This window comes from Condylura cristata, unplaced genomic scaffold (assembly GCF_000260355.1).
Source record: "Condylura cristata isolate star-nosed mole 26May11 unplaced genomic scaffold, ConCri1.0 scaffold00021, whole genome shotgun sequence".
Lineage (NCBI taxonomy): Eukaryota > Metazoa > Chordata > Mammalia > Eulipotyphla > Talpidae > Condylura > Condylura cristata.
In genome coordinates, this window is record NW_004567122.1 from 32211021 (window position 1) to 32225057 (window position 14037).

Consider the following 14037-nt stretch of genomic DNA (forward strand, 5'->3'; position numbering starts at 1 on the left):
GCTTCATATGTACTGATGCTGGAAATACAATCAGTGTATCTGTTTCATGTGTCAAAATAGATTGTAAATTATTCTCTTTTATATAGTATGGCATTTTTATCATGTCAACTTTGGTGTTTTAAGTTTTAAATACTGGTTAAATAAGACATCTGAAAAATAGTATTTTGCATCTTTCAATCTTTAATAGAGTGCACTGGGACTGTAGGAATGCAGTGGTATAGTGGACTTAATAGTGTAGTTATGGGGAGAAAAACAAACAAGAAACCAAACAGGGAAGATAGTTTTAGACATTGGTAATGGCTCCAAAGAAAAAGAAAACAGGGTGAGGGACCATCTGGTGGTGGTGGGGGGGTAAGATTGAAGATGATGAATTACAGGTGAGAATTTAATGTTCTGGAGACAAGCATCTTTCCAGGTAGAAGAAATGGCTGTGCCAAAGCTTTGAGCAAGAGCTGTTGGAGTAACAGAAAGGCTGATGTGTCTGGTGCAGAGTGACGGTGATCACAATCAGTTTGATTGTGGTCAAAATCCAATAGAAAAGATATTAAGAAAAGAGTTGATTTGAACTGACTGATATTTGAAAAGTTCACTTTAGCTATTGGTTGGAGACTAAGGAAATAGAGACTGTTCAGTTAAGAGGTGTCAGATGTGATGTTTAGAATCAACAAGAACAAAGTCACTCCATGTTCTTGGTCTGTCTTTTGTACATTAGTGGTTGATTTCATCCTTACTTGTAAATGAGCAGGGTACTGAGGTGGGTCAGTGTTTGGTTATTTGTTTAGATGTTTGGGAGTAGACCCCTGCTAGTCCAGTTTCCTTGTTTTGAATTCAGGAGACCCTTTCATTTATAAAGAATATTTGCAGTATAAGTGAGAGGATTTTCTAATTTCTCACTCGTGGCTAACATTCTCCAAAATTAAAAACATCCTTATAGCTTACTATTTTCATTTCATGTGTCAAAATAGATTGTAAATTATAAATTCTTCTTTTTTTTGTAGTATGGCATTTTTTTTCATGTCAATTTTGGTGTTTTAAGTTTTAAAAACTGGTTAAATAAGACATCTGAAAAATATATATTTTGCATCTTTCAAAACTCTACAGATGCTGCCTTTGGCAAGAAGAGAGGAAGGTTTCTCTGATGACTGAGCTAACATGAGGGCTGAAGTGTGTGGCACACCCGTGAAATCCTAGACAGCTGTACCAAATCCCACTCCTTTGCTAAGAGCAGAACTGAGTGACAGGGGACTTTAATTAGAGCGGCTTTTAGAAGAACTGAGAAAACGAAAAAAGTGCACTTGGCTGGGTTGACTTGACTTGTGTTCTGACGTGCCTCTAATTAAATCATCACTGTTTCTCTTCTCAGGGATCAATGAACAAGGGCTCTACCGAATTGTGGGGGTCAATTCCAGAGTGCAGAAGCTGCTGAGTGTCCTGATGGGTGAGTGTTCCGGTGTGTCTGCCAGGCAGGTACTGGGGGACTACTGTGAAACGTCACCAGAGTATGTATGAGGTAACTCCCAAAGATCCACTATCCCATTTACTAGTTGTCCTGTTGTCAGTATTTATTGGAAGAGGTACTAAGTGGTACCATGCAAAATAAAAAAATGGCAGGTTTAAGGCACCACACTTTGCAGTTTGTGGTCTCAGCCGATGCCAGTCTATGTATTCATGTGACTGTCACGCCCTACCCTATCTTTAATAGCTCATGACTCCCTCTGCCTTCTTAGGAGACAGGTATTTAGTGGGCACACCCAATGCCTAAAAAAGGACATCCTTGTAGCCCACAGAGTCCCTTAGATCTCATTTCTTGTGACTGAGAAGGTGTCATGTGACTCCCAGATATAATGTATATAAGCAGATCATTCTGATCCTCTTTGCTTCTAGAGAATATTCTCTGTTGTCAGAGCTGCAGAACCTCTTTCGTAGCTGATTGATATTAATATAAAATCCCTGTCTTCAAGTGTGCTGTATCTGAATCAAGAAATCATGAGCCAAAATCACTTAGGCTGCAGGTTTTCTATATTTTTAGGTATGATTACAGCCAGCCTCAGTGAGTCACATGGATCTAAATGGCAAACAGATCAGATTTCCCAGAGCAGTGACTGTTATTTATCCCCATGTAAGCACTTGTAAAGATGGACTAGCACTTGGGGTCCCCGTTCAGTTTTCTGTGCAGAACTCTGTTGTATTACTAGACATAGTGATTTCTCTGATTGGAAACTATTATTTTTAGGTGCTGTTACACAGAAGATTTATTATTGGTTCTTATTTGAGATTTCTTTTTAACTAAACTTATTTTGATTTTTAAAATGTTTATTCCAAAAATATATTAATGTAATAAATTTGCTCAAAATGCAAAAAAAAAAAACCTATGATAAATATAGACTCACATGCAATAAGCAATAATACCAAGAGAGCCTGTGTATACTTGACCCATTTTTCTTCATTAGCAATATCTTGCTAAACTTTAATACAGTGACAGCCAAACTGCAAAAGTGTTTTAAGGACTTCTGGATATCCTTTTATGACAATACCCATCTGCCTCTCCCACCTCATTCCCTGACAACCACTAATCTATTCTTCATTTCTACAAGTTTATCATATCAAAAGTGTTAGATAAATTGTTTAGAATTATACAATTTTTTACAGTCATCATAATTCACTTGAGATTTGTTCGAGTTGTGTATATTAATTTTTGTTCCTTTTCATTGCTGAGTAGTACTCCATTATAGAGATGTACAATCCTTTGTTTAACCATTTGCCTGTTGAAGGACATCTGGGTTGTTTCTAGTTCGAGGAATTTATGAATTAAATTAAATATTTATGTACAGGTTTTTGGCAAACATTAATTTATTTCAGTGGAATAAATGCAAATGCTGGGTGATTTGGTCATATGGTTATTTTTGAGAAATTCCTATATAAGGGAGATTTAAGTCTGGCAGATGTTGACCCTAAGTTTTTCATTTATAATCAGAGCTACAAACATTTGTGGAATATCTGCTCTCAAAACAGATTATCTGCTGTTAGATAGGGAACTTTAGAAGCAACCAGTTTTTGTCTGCAAAGTGTCCTGATAGGGGAAAATAAACATATGTAAGATCTGTAATGTAGCATACAATACAGGTGGCCAATATAAGTTGGCTCTCGACAATTGAAGTGAAAAGATGGGAAAAGAAAAATTCAGATTCAGGACATATTCTTAGCAAAGGCATGGAGTATAAGAATCACAGTCTGTGTTAACTAGAGCATAGAGCATAGAATATGGTTATTTTAATATTTGAAAGGGTTTGAGGCCAGAACAGGAGAGTTAAAGGGAAAAAGCTAACATGACTCCTTTCATTGAGAAACTTGAATTGTGCTAAGAATTTTTTGTTTTGTTTTGTTTTCTATAGGAAGCAAAACACTATTAAAAGTTTCTAAAGTACGGGTACTATATGTCTTAGGATTCTTACATACAAGGTTCAGAAGACAATTAAGAATAGTTTAAGGGAAAGATAAAAGGTACTTATTTGCATTACTACAGCATTTGAACTTACTCACATTATAAGTTTAAAGTGGCAGAGACATAGTGGAGCCTACTAGATCCAGTTTGCTGGAGCTTCCCATTACTTTCTTCTGGCTTCTTAACCATGCCTCTGCTTATCTTGGTATTGCTGTGTTTTCTGTGGGAATGTCCCAAATAGTCTGGCATCAATTGCCCTTGGAGCTTGACTTACTGAGAGGAGAATGTCTTTCTGATAGCTTTAGCAGACAGTTTCAGAAGATCAGGGTAATCACATGACCTAGAACTGGTGGATCTGAATGTCTGGTGATGTGGGAACAATTGTGGAAAGACAGGTAGGGTAGGGTCTTGGTCTGTTGAACTCAATAAACCAAGCAGGATTAACAGAATGTTGGAGGAGTGCTTTCCTGAAATAATGGCTGCTGGACGGATAAAAAAATAGCTCTAACTAGATCCAGTTCAGATTTTAGGAGGATAATGCTGGCAGCAAAATAGAGCATATATTTGATCATGAAAGACCAGAAGAGAGAAGACAGTTGCAATAGATTAGGCAGAACATAGCCTGTCAAGGCATGGACCAAGAAGCTGCTCCAAGGTCAGGAATAAAAGGACTGGCTTAAAATAATTGGAGAGAAGAGAATCAACAGGACTTTGTAACCAACTGGATATGAGGGCAGGGAGATTTCAAACACAACAGGTTATTATGTAAGGTGACACTAATGAAAAGAAACATGACTGGGTTGCTAATCTAAAAAACAACCACTTTAACTGATTAGTGCTAAGCAGCGTGATATGAAAGGATCTTGTTTATATCACTTCTCTTGTGGCTCTTGATCAAGATACGAATCCTTTTCTGTTCTTTTCTTAGTGTTACGATGGATAGAGAAAATAATCATGAACTTGTAAGAAATGTCAGGAAATACTAACAAATAGCAGTTGGAAAGTAAAAACGCAGTGAGAAGGGACTTTATGTATAGATTGGGATCCAGACTGAGGTTTAGTCAGAGCTGAGAGAGGACCCAGGAACCATAGTTAGTTGAAAGTTGAGAATGGTGTCTGTAATTCTCATCTTTAGTTAAACAGTTTGGTTCTTAGAATTTAGGGATCATCCATCATTAACTGAGAAGAATCCAGACATGAAGGAGAAACTATCTCTCTTCCCTTTGGCTAACATGCTCTCATCTTCATCAGCACTTAGTATTTGTTCTAAACTTGATTAGACAAGTTTAACCATAAACAGGATGCCTGTACTTCAGACTTCTCTGTGAGATGGCTGGGCTGAATGTGAACCAGCCCTTTACTCTTCCTTTGTTATGTATTCATGGCATACCCTGGCCTATGTCAGGCTTTATGTAAGAATTGGTTTCTCAGGGACTCTCAAAGTAGAATAGTGCATTTTTGATATTCAAAATATAGGTTAGGATGAAGTAAAACTGAAGACTTCCTTTGATCACTTTATTTGTGTGCCTTTAATACTTTGGGAGACTAAGATTGGGAGAAAAAAAACCCAAGTAACTACTGCTTTGAAAAGATTTTCTTTTAACTGATTCGAATTTCTTACGAAAACTCACCAGGATTTCTCAGGGAAAATGCAGTTTGGTCTAGTGTCAGAACAAAAGCTGTCCTTGATCCTTTCCTTTCGTTAGTCTCTGAAGAGTAAAAGGACTCTGGGAGACATGTATATTCCTAGAAATGTCTGTATGGTTTGTTTTTTCCCTCCCCTTGACTGTTAAGCAAAGATAAATATTTCCAAACTTTAGCTCGACCTTTGTTTTGGTATACAAATCAACTATCTGCTTGTATAGGATGCCTGTCTTTCTTCCTGTATAGATCTATTTTAAATAACTATTTTTTCTGATTATGAGCAGTTATTGCAACAAATTCAGAAAAATACAAAAAGTGGAAAGAAGAAAGTAAAAGTCTGACAGATTTGAGATAATCTTTATTGAGTTTTTCATATTAATAGGACCTTTTAAATATAATATTCTATAACATAACGATAACTATTTTCAAAATTAGAATCACACTGTGTACAGATGTTGCTTTTATATATATATATGTATATATATAAATACATATATTTGTATATATTTTTTACATCATTCTTCATTTTGTACATTTTTTCAGCTCAGTTGTAATCCCCATGGACTTCCCACCACCACTTCACCCATGTGCCATCACCATAGTCCTGGGCACTCTTCCTGCCCCAGTTTTGATCCTTTTGATCCTTTGCTCTCTCTACCCCTATAGAATGTCTCTGGTTTATAGTTGTTTGTTGATTTTCATTTTTACTTTATTACAGTTGCTTTTTTTCTTCTGATCCCTCACACTTCTGCAGATGTTGCCTTTTAATAGACTTTTTTCATGTAACAGTGCAGACTCTATTTTCTGATGTTACTGAACTTCTCCTGGGGTATTCTGGTCATGTATTGTGTAAGAAAGTACTGTGCACTTGCTTAACCTATCATCCTAGAAAGCACTCAGGTGAACAGTCCCATAGCAGCAGAACTGGAGAGGTTAACAGCATGTACTTTGGAGTCAGACAAATTATACTTTCCCTGCTTATGCATTTGACCTTACACAAATTATTTAAAACCGCTAGTTTTCTTTTTCATGATCTACAGTGATACCCCCTGCCTCTAGTAATATGAGGATTAAATGAAAAGACTCATGTGACTTGCTCAGTCCAGGCCCTCCATGTTAGTCAATAAATGCTAGCTTTTCTTATTTTTTAGCTAGTTGTATGCATATTTAATTATCTTCTTAAAGCTTATTTCAAGATAATAAATTAAGGTGATGAAATTCTGGGTCAATATATGTACATGTTTCTATAGATATTCTCAAATGTACTGTCTGAAAATTCTGAGAGGAGTGTCCTATACCTTACATCCTTGCTAAATGCTGTATTTATTTTATGCATATAAATTATAAATCCTTTTTTAAATGTGTTTCTTCTTTATTTAACTTTTCATTTTTGTAATTCTGGGTGGATAGTGTTCTTGGCCTGTTTTCCTATGGGTGTGTTCATCTTTTGATTGTAAGACCTTTTTACATAAGGGTGTAATGTTACCAGTATTTTCCTCAAATTATCATATATCTTGAACTTCATAGTACTTCTCTGTTTGTTTTGTTTTACTAATACTTTCAAATTTTTATGAAGTTCAGTATTTTGTGCAATCTTTTTTTCTAGATGAATTATACCTTGAGACACCCCCATCCCAATATTAAAAAATCTACTTGGAATAGATGGATTCAAGATGGAAATTACCTCTCTCTTTCCTCAACTACTAATCTAGCTTACCAATAAGCATATAATAAAAAATTTTCCCCTTTTATAGAACTTTTAGTGATATCATCTAGTCATTCTTTTATACATATCAGACCATGATGGAGCTTTTTATTTTTTTTTTTAAGATTTATTTATTTATTTGTACAGAACTGGGGTATAGGCCAGAGATGTGGAGGGTGAGAGGATTCACCAGAGACAGAGTGGGGAGCAGAACAGGCAGATCGACGAAGTACACTGCTGAGGGGAGCAGCGGGCCAGTCAGGAGAGGTCTGCTGTGCCATGTGGATCTCCTCCAGGACAGGTGGGGACCGAACTCATGCGCAAGTGGCTTAAGATTCTTAGTGCAGTGCTTTAACCCCCTGCGCCACCAGGGAGAGACCAGGATGGAGCTTTTAAACAGACATTTTTCTAAGGAAGGCAACTGGTTCTTTCTTTGTTGTTATGTAGTTCCTTGTCTTAAAAATTACATTATCTTCATTTTCACCTTTTTAATGTTTGTTTTTCTCCTGACTGCAGTCTAGCAAAATTCTCAAACCTGTAATCCATATTTATGTCATTCATCTAAATTTCCTTTGGAGTTACATTTTTGTTTCTGTTTATTAAAAACAACATTTAATTTTATTATTGAACTTTCAGTGTCTTTTTTGATTTCTACCTTTCCATTATCACCTTTATTATTTTTATTTTGGTTTCTTGTTTCACAGCTTCCATACTTTTCTGAATTTCACTGATAGTATAGAAAGTGCTTTCTGAAATATTCTTGGTCTCTATATTTTATGCCAACAAATATTTTATCAACTTTTATCTTCCATTTAATGAAATCTGAACACAAAGAAGTTTATAAATGTCTGCCATTAAACTTACTATGCATAGTATCACCTTTTCCTGCTACTTTTTTTATTACTCTTATTAGAAGCGTCCTCTTACATCAAATATGTGATTCCATCCAATTTTCTTGCATTCTGAAATCTTTAATTTTATATGGCTTTATAGTCCTGAATAGTTTCTCCTGATTCTGCTATTTGGTCATGGTTCTGCTGGTTGATCTGTGTCTCTTCCCTTGTCAATGTCATGCTTCTTCCAGGACTTTTCTCTCTTCTGAATTCACTTTGCTTGATTAAAGAGACATCTCTCCACATCTGTCCCCTGTCCAATTTCACTGACTTATAATTGTAGGACAACTTTAGCCACTCCAGAGAGCAGCTGCTCCTCAGTATGTGTGTTGGGTGAAATGGGGGGGTTGCAGTGGGCATCCCTTTCTTGAGTGTCATGGGCCGGGGGTGCAGTGGGCATCCCTTTCTTGAGTGTCTTAGGCCATGCTTCAGAGTGGATAGAGGAAAACATCCCTGTCATTTCCCACTCCCCAACCCCCCCCACACCCCAAAATAATTTTTCCTCAGGACTTCACTTGAGGTTTACCTGTGGAGACTGACAGTCTTGACTGTGAGCCTGATCTCCAGTGCTGTTGAAAGTTTCTGTCCCTATTTTTGTGTTTCTTTATTAGTAATGTACCATGGTAGAGAAGGAATATAACTTAACTATTGCCATTTTTTCTCAATTATCCTGTAACTTTTTTTCCCCCACTAATGTTTAAAACAAGATTAGTGCTACAAAGAACATAGGGAAGATATTAAATTGAAGTGCTTTAAATCACAAAGTTACAGTAGCATGTGTTACCTCTTATCTTAGTCATGAACTATCCTCCCTTTCTTACTTCCTTGGTAAGTGCCTGTATTTCTTTTATTGTCCTCTTCATTCTCTACCGCCATTCACAGAACAGCATAAGTAAAGGCAATCATGGATTTTTTCTGAGAAATCCTAAAGTAGTAGACATTCTTCATGATAACCTAGATATGAAGGCTTGCCTAGAAAAAGTCCCAGTCTTGAAAGAGGTGTAGCCTCATGAAAAAGCCAGATCCATGAAGAGAGTGGATTTCCGATTTTTAAGGGGAAAAGACAAATGATGACAAGGAGGGGAGATGGTAGACTATTGGGATGGGTTCATCCAGCTGGTCACTGTTAACCACAATCCTGAGTTTCCAGAAAATGGAGATAACAAAAGTTAACTCATCTCACTCTCTGCTCCTCCTACCATCACCCTGTTTTGGGGGATGTTCAGGCAGATTCTTCTAAGACATGGGCTAGAGATAGGAAGAGCTTTTGGGTTTCATTCTTACTATCAGAAAATAGGACATTTCTATTTGGTAGTTTTTTTTTCTTTATGTCTGGGAATCTTCAAAAATCATTTAATAATAATTAATAGTAATAATATTCCAAAGTTACTATTTGCCAATCATACTGAATAGGAATGCTCTAAGCTCAGATCAATGTACTCTGAATTCTTAATCATAAGATATTGGAAGTGACTAAAAATTTAAGTTGTTTGATTTTAATAATTACAAAATAATTTGATAAGATAAATTTTCTTTCAAATTGCTAAATGTTAATCTCAGCAATAATTCTTGAAAGAATTATCCATCAAAGTTTTATTTACATGAAAGATATTTATGTAAAATCTTCTTCAAAGTGGTAATAGAGATGAAGATTGTGAAAGGATCAAGAAAAGTTTTTAAAAAGAAAACAAAATGCAACCAACTGTTAAATGCAAAAAAGCAATATCGTATAGTATTCCCAAGCAATGACATAGAGATCACTGCAACAGATGAGTCTCCAAACATAGGATCCAAATATATATGGTTAACTGAGCTTTAATAAAGGTTGCAAAATAATTCAGTAGGAAACAGTCTTTTATCAAATGGTACTAATACAATAGAGCATCCTTATGAGGAAAAGAAATGAAATTCAACTCTTACATACAGAATTTAATCTAAAGTGGTTCCTATTCCTATACCTAAAAGCCAAAACTATAAAATTTCTAGAAGAAAATATAGGAGAAAAATCTGGTCTTTTAGAAAATCAGATATCATAGAAGACACTATGATAACCTGAAATTCATCCAAATGAAAATCTTCTGTTCTTCAAACTATATATGAAAAAAAAAAAAAAAGCTAAACAGGGTACATATCAGAGACAGAATTTGCAACACGTATATCTGATAAGTGATTCATATCCAAAATATATTGAAAATAACTCTTGCAACTCAGTACTAAGAACTCACCCTCTGAGCTCTTAAAATGGGCAAAAGATTTGAAAAATAGTTCACAAAGAAAATGATAGACAGATGGCCAAACAATCTCATGAAAAAGTGATCAACATTATTTGTCATCAAGGAAAAGCAAATATTTAAAATGAGATATTTTTACATGCTCAGTAGCATAAATGAGGTTTCCAAATTAGACACACAATCATATCATAAAAATATGAAGCAATGAGAGCTCTCACAGTGCTGGTAGGAATGTAAAATCACCCAACTGATTTGGAAAGCAATTTGGTACTTTCTGATACAGTTAAATATATTTACCACATGACCTAGTCCTACATATTTTTACCCAGTTCCATTCTAGGTATTTATCTAAGAGATGAAAATGTAGTCCATATAAAACTTCTATGTAAATATTTATAGCATCTTTATGCACAACAGCCAAAAACTGAAAACAACCCAAATGTTTATCAGCATGTGAATGGATAAACAGATTGTGTCATATTCATAAAGATATGTCATATTCATTAAAGAACTGAACTGAACTTTACCTGAAACAATATGGATGGATTTTAAAGGTACTGAAAGTAGCTTATGAGGGTTAGAGGTTAAGGGAAGGAATTGACACTATAAGCAATAGGGGACCTCTTTTGGGTGATGGAAATGGCATATCTTGATTGTGGTGGTAGGTGGTAGTTATATGACAGTATACAGCTGTCAAAAATCATGGAATTATGCACTTAGAAAGGATAAATATACCTCATTAAACTTGACTTTAAATACAGAAGTTTTAACCTTCCTCCTTGTTAATTTTTTTTTTCAAGTTAAAACAGGTAACTTTTTTTTTTTAAAACCTATCTGATTGATTATGATTGAAGTATTTGATTACATGTTGTCAAGGATTTGGGGAAGGAGTCACTCTCACAGTATATTTCAAAATTTAAAATGCATGTACCTTTTCACCCTCTGGGGAGTTTTCCTACAAGTAAGACATGCTCAAGGAAAGAGTGGTGTTATCATGGCAAAAATTAGGGAACAATTTCATCTCCCTTAATGGACACATAAAATTGAAGTAGTGAAATACTGTGAGGTAGATATAAATGTGTCCTAATAGGGGACAGCTTCTTAAGAATTTTTTAAATGAAAATAGCCAAATGCAAGTAACATTATAGTGTATTTCTATTTGTATTTGTAAAAATGTATATGTAGTTATGTGTGTTTATCCATTCATACCCTGTTAGAGATAGCACACACATATGTGTACACACACATTTTACTCTGGTATTAGCCAGGGTATTGGCACAAGAAAGTCTTACCTTTTCAATATCTATCTATCTGTTGGTCTGTCTGTATCTGTCTATCTATCTACCTGCATATAGCACAGAATTTTAATTTGTATTTGTTTTATTAGGAAAGTTGAGAATGCATAGGTGACTTTCTTAATCATCTCCTCCAGCTTAATATTGTCAGCAACACAGCAGAGGACTATATGCATCTTACAAGTGATCCAGTATGACATTTGTAAGACCACCTCCCCTTGTAACCACTGCTTCCAATCTATGTCTCCTATTTTTCTATTAAATAAATTCGTGTGGGAGTAAGCTGAAGAAGAAATACACTTTTTTTTTTAACTTTACTGATATGAGGACATTTTGCATATTGGATTGCTCCTCTAGTTCAGATCACGTTTACTAAACACTATAATTAATAGTCACTTGACTATTATAGTGAGGTGAGGAGAAATATACTTATTTCTAAGGAAAATGGTAAATTATGTCCCTGTATCATATCCAGATGCTACCAGGGATCTTCTTTAAATAAGGGGAGCATTTGTAGGAAGGTGTAGAATTGACAGCAATTCCTGAAAGTGGGCTGGCTTGGGAGGCTGTATTCAATTTAGTTTGGATATTAAATGAATTAAAATGGACGTTCTCAAGTTATGAGCCTCGTCTCATCAGTGCTATAAAAAGCCCCATAGCCAGGCTGTAATTTGACTCTTCTCTCTGTAATGTTTCACAATATTTCTATGGTTACAGAGCTCAAATAAGTGGAAGCTAATCATTAGTTTGCTAAATGTGGTTCATGGAACAGTTCACAACTCCCAAACCTGCCAACTGCTGCTTGTTTAGTGTCATATACACCCTTCTTGGGTAGAAGTTGGTTTATTCCTGAGAAAAAAATGTACAGTAACACTTGTCTCACATCCAGAAATCATGTAATATGGCAACACTCCATGATTTTGGGGGATGGGGACAGGAAAAGGTCACTCTGATCAGAGTTTTAGTGACATATAGTTATGCAAGAAGAAATCATTAAGGAAGTATAAGATGGCAAAACATGCAAAGAATTAAAAGTGCAGAGGTTTTAGGTATTTGGAAAATCAGATTTTGTTGATGTTTCAGATATTTGCTATGCTAGAAGTCTATGGATTTTAACATTCGCAGGTCCTAGAAATAAATTCTGCTCTTTGGGTTCCTTGTTTGTTTTATGTGACAAGACACACTTCGCTATTGTCCAGGGTCATCTACAAGCGTCATAAAATGTTCTGCTTTTGGAAGCAGTTCCTTTTTTCCCCCTGAAATGTGTTAAGGAGATGTACTGAGAGCATTAAGTACCAACCTAACTTATGCCCTTAATTGAGGGCATAAATTGAGCCTCAGTTCTGAAGCAACTCATGACTATTTGGTCTTTTCCTATTGGGAGGAAAAAATATTCTTTCCCAGTAACTAGAATATATAGTGTACCCACCTGTGATTCATTTTCCTTTCCTGTTGGTCCAGTGGAAGGAACCTCTTTTTTCTTGGAGATTGTCCAGAAAGAGTTTGGTAGCTGTCTCTGTTTACCTACTGTATTATTTAGATATCTTTGGACTGTAAAAGCCCTGACCTCAACTGACTTAAGGAAAAAGAGTATTTATTGATCCTGATTAAATAGGTTATATAAATACCAACTCATTGTTGTGCACACCTAAAACTAACATATGTCAATTATACTGTAAGGGGAAAAAAATCATGGCCAGATACGAGTGTTGAAACCATTTCATCAAAACCCACTCTCCTGCTTCTATCATCTCTGCCCTTGTCTGTCAGAATCACTCTCAGACTCTGTGTGCTGAACCAGAGCAGTTACATAATCGCCCATGTGCGAACCCAGCAGGAAACAGCAGGTATCCTTCCCTCTATCTCCTGGATAAGTTCTGCAGCTTTTCCTGATTGAACTGGTTATGGTCTTAGACATTTCCTGAACCCACCTCCAGGTTCAGAGGGATGCAGTGTTTTGAATCATTCGCACCCAAACATTGTAAAAGGAATAAGAAAAGGCAGCAGCCCAATAGCAAGAGAGGTTCTGTGCAGAAAGAAAGGGGACTGGGAGCTGGAGACATAACACTCGACTTTAGTGTCAAGTGCATTGAAAGACTTTGCTTCAGAACAGTAAGATAGGGTTCTGCTGATTTGTGAAGCAGCTCATGTTCCCCAACCTCTTATCTTATTCTCACCTGTCTGTGTGCTAGTTCAGAAAAAATTCATTCTTCATTCACAATACACATTTAAAATATACACAGTGACTAAACATCTATATGGAGTATAAAGAAACTGAACAAGACAAAAACTCATTCACACTAACAGAATGGTGGTACCACCAAGGAGGGAGAAATAACAGTGGGGAAATTGGGTGGAAGGAGTCAGTTATATGGTAGAGCATGGAAACTAGGCTTTTGGTGGTGATGAGAATATCATGGATACAGATGTTGATGCATAATATTGTGTACTTGGAACCTACATAATGTTATAAACTACTGTTGTATTAATAAAAAATGAACAGAAAAAATTCATGCAGGAGGAAGAAAGAAGAAATGACCAAGAACTGATACATTTATGGTAGTTCTCATTGCACTTCCTGGATTTAGGCAATTTATAACATATAAATAGTGAAATTAAGGCATCATTTAGAAAATATAAAAACCACTATCATTCTAACCCAACTTCTAGTTCAATTTTAGCATATTTCCTTTTTGATCTGTGTTCAGATGAGCTTCTCACAAACTTACCTTTTTTATTTTTATTTTTGGCTTGATGTTATAATTCAGCCATTTTCCATGTTGTTATGTACCTATCATTATAGTGTACATACAATTTCCATTGAGTA

General features: G+C 35.7%; 1 protein-coding gene across 2 annotated transcripts in view; it reads left to right on the forward strand.

The window, feature by feature from the left end:
• The window catches only part of ARHGAP26 (Rho GTPase activating protein 26), a 415883-nt gene that overhangs the window by 242738 nt on the left and 159108 nt on the right, over positions 1-14037 (forward strand). For both annotated transcript variants that reach the window (XM_004686837.2, XM_012727989.1), the window contains exon 14: positions 1364-1438. In XM_004686837.2, coding sequence (XP_004686894.1) covers positions 1364-1438 — 75 coding nt within the window. The remainder of the gene's footprint in view (positions 1-1363; positions 1439-14037) is intronic.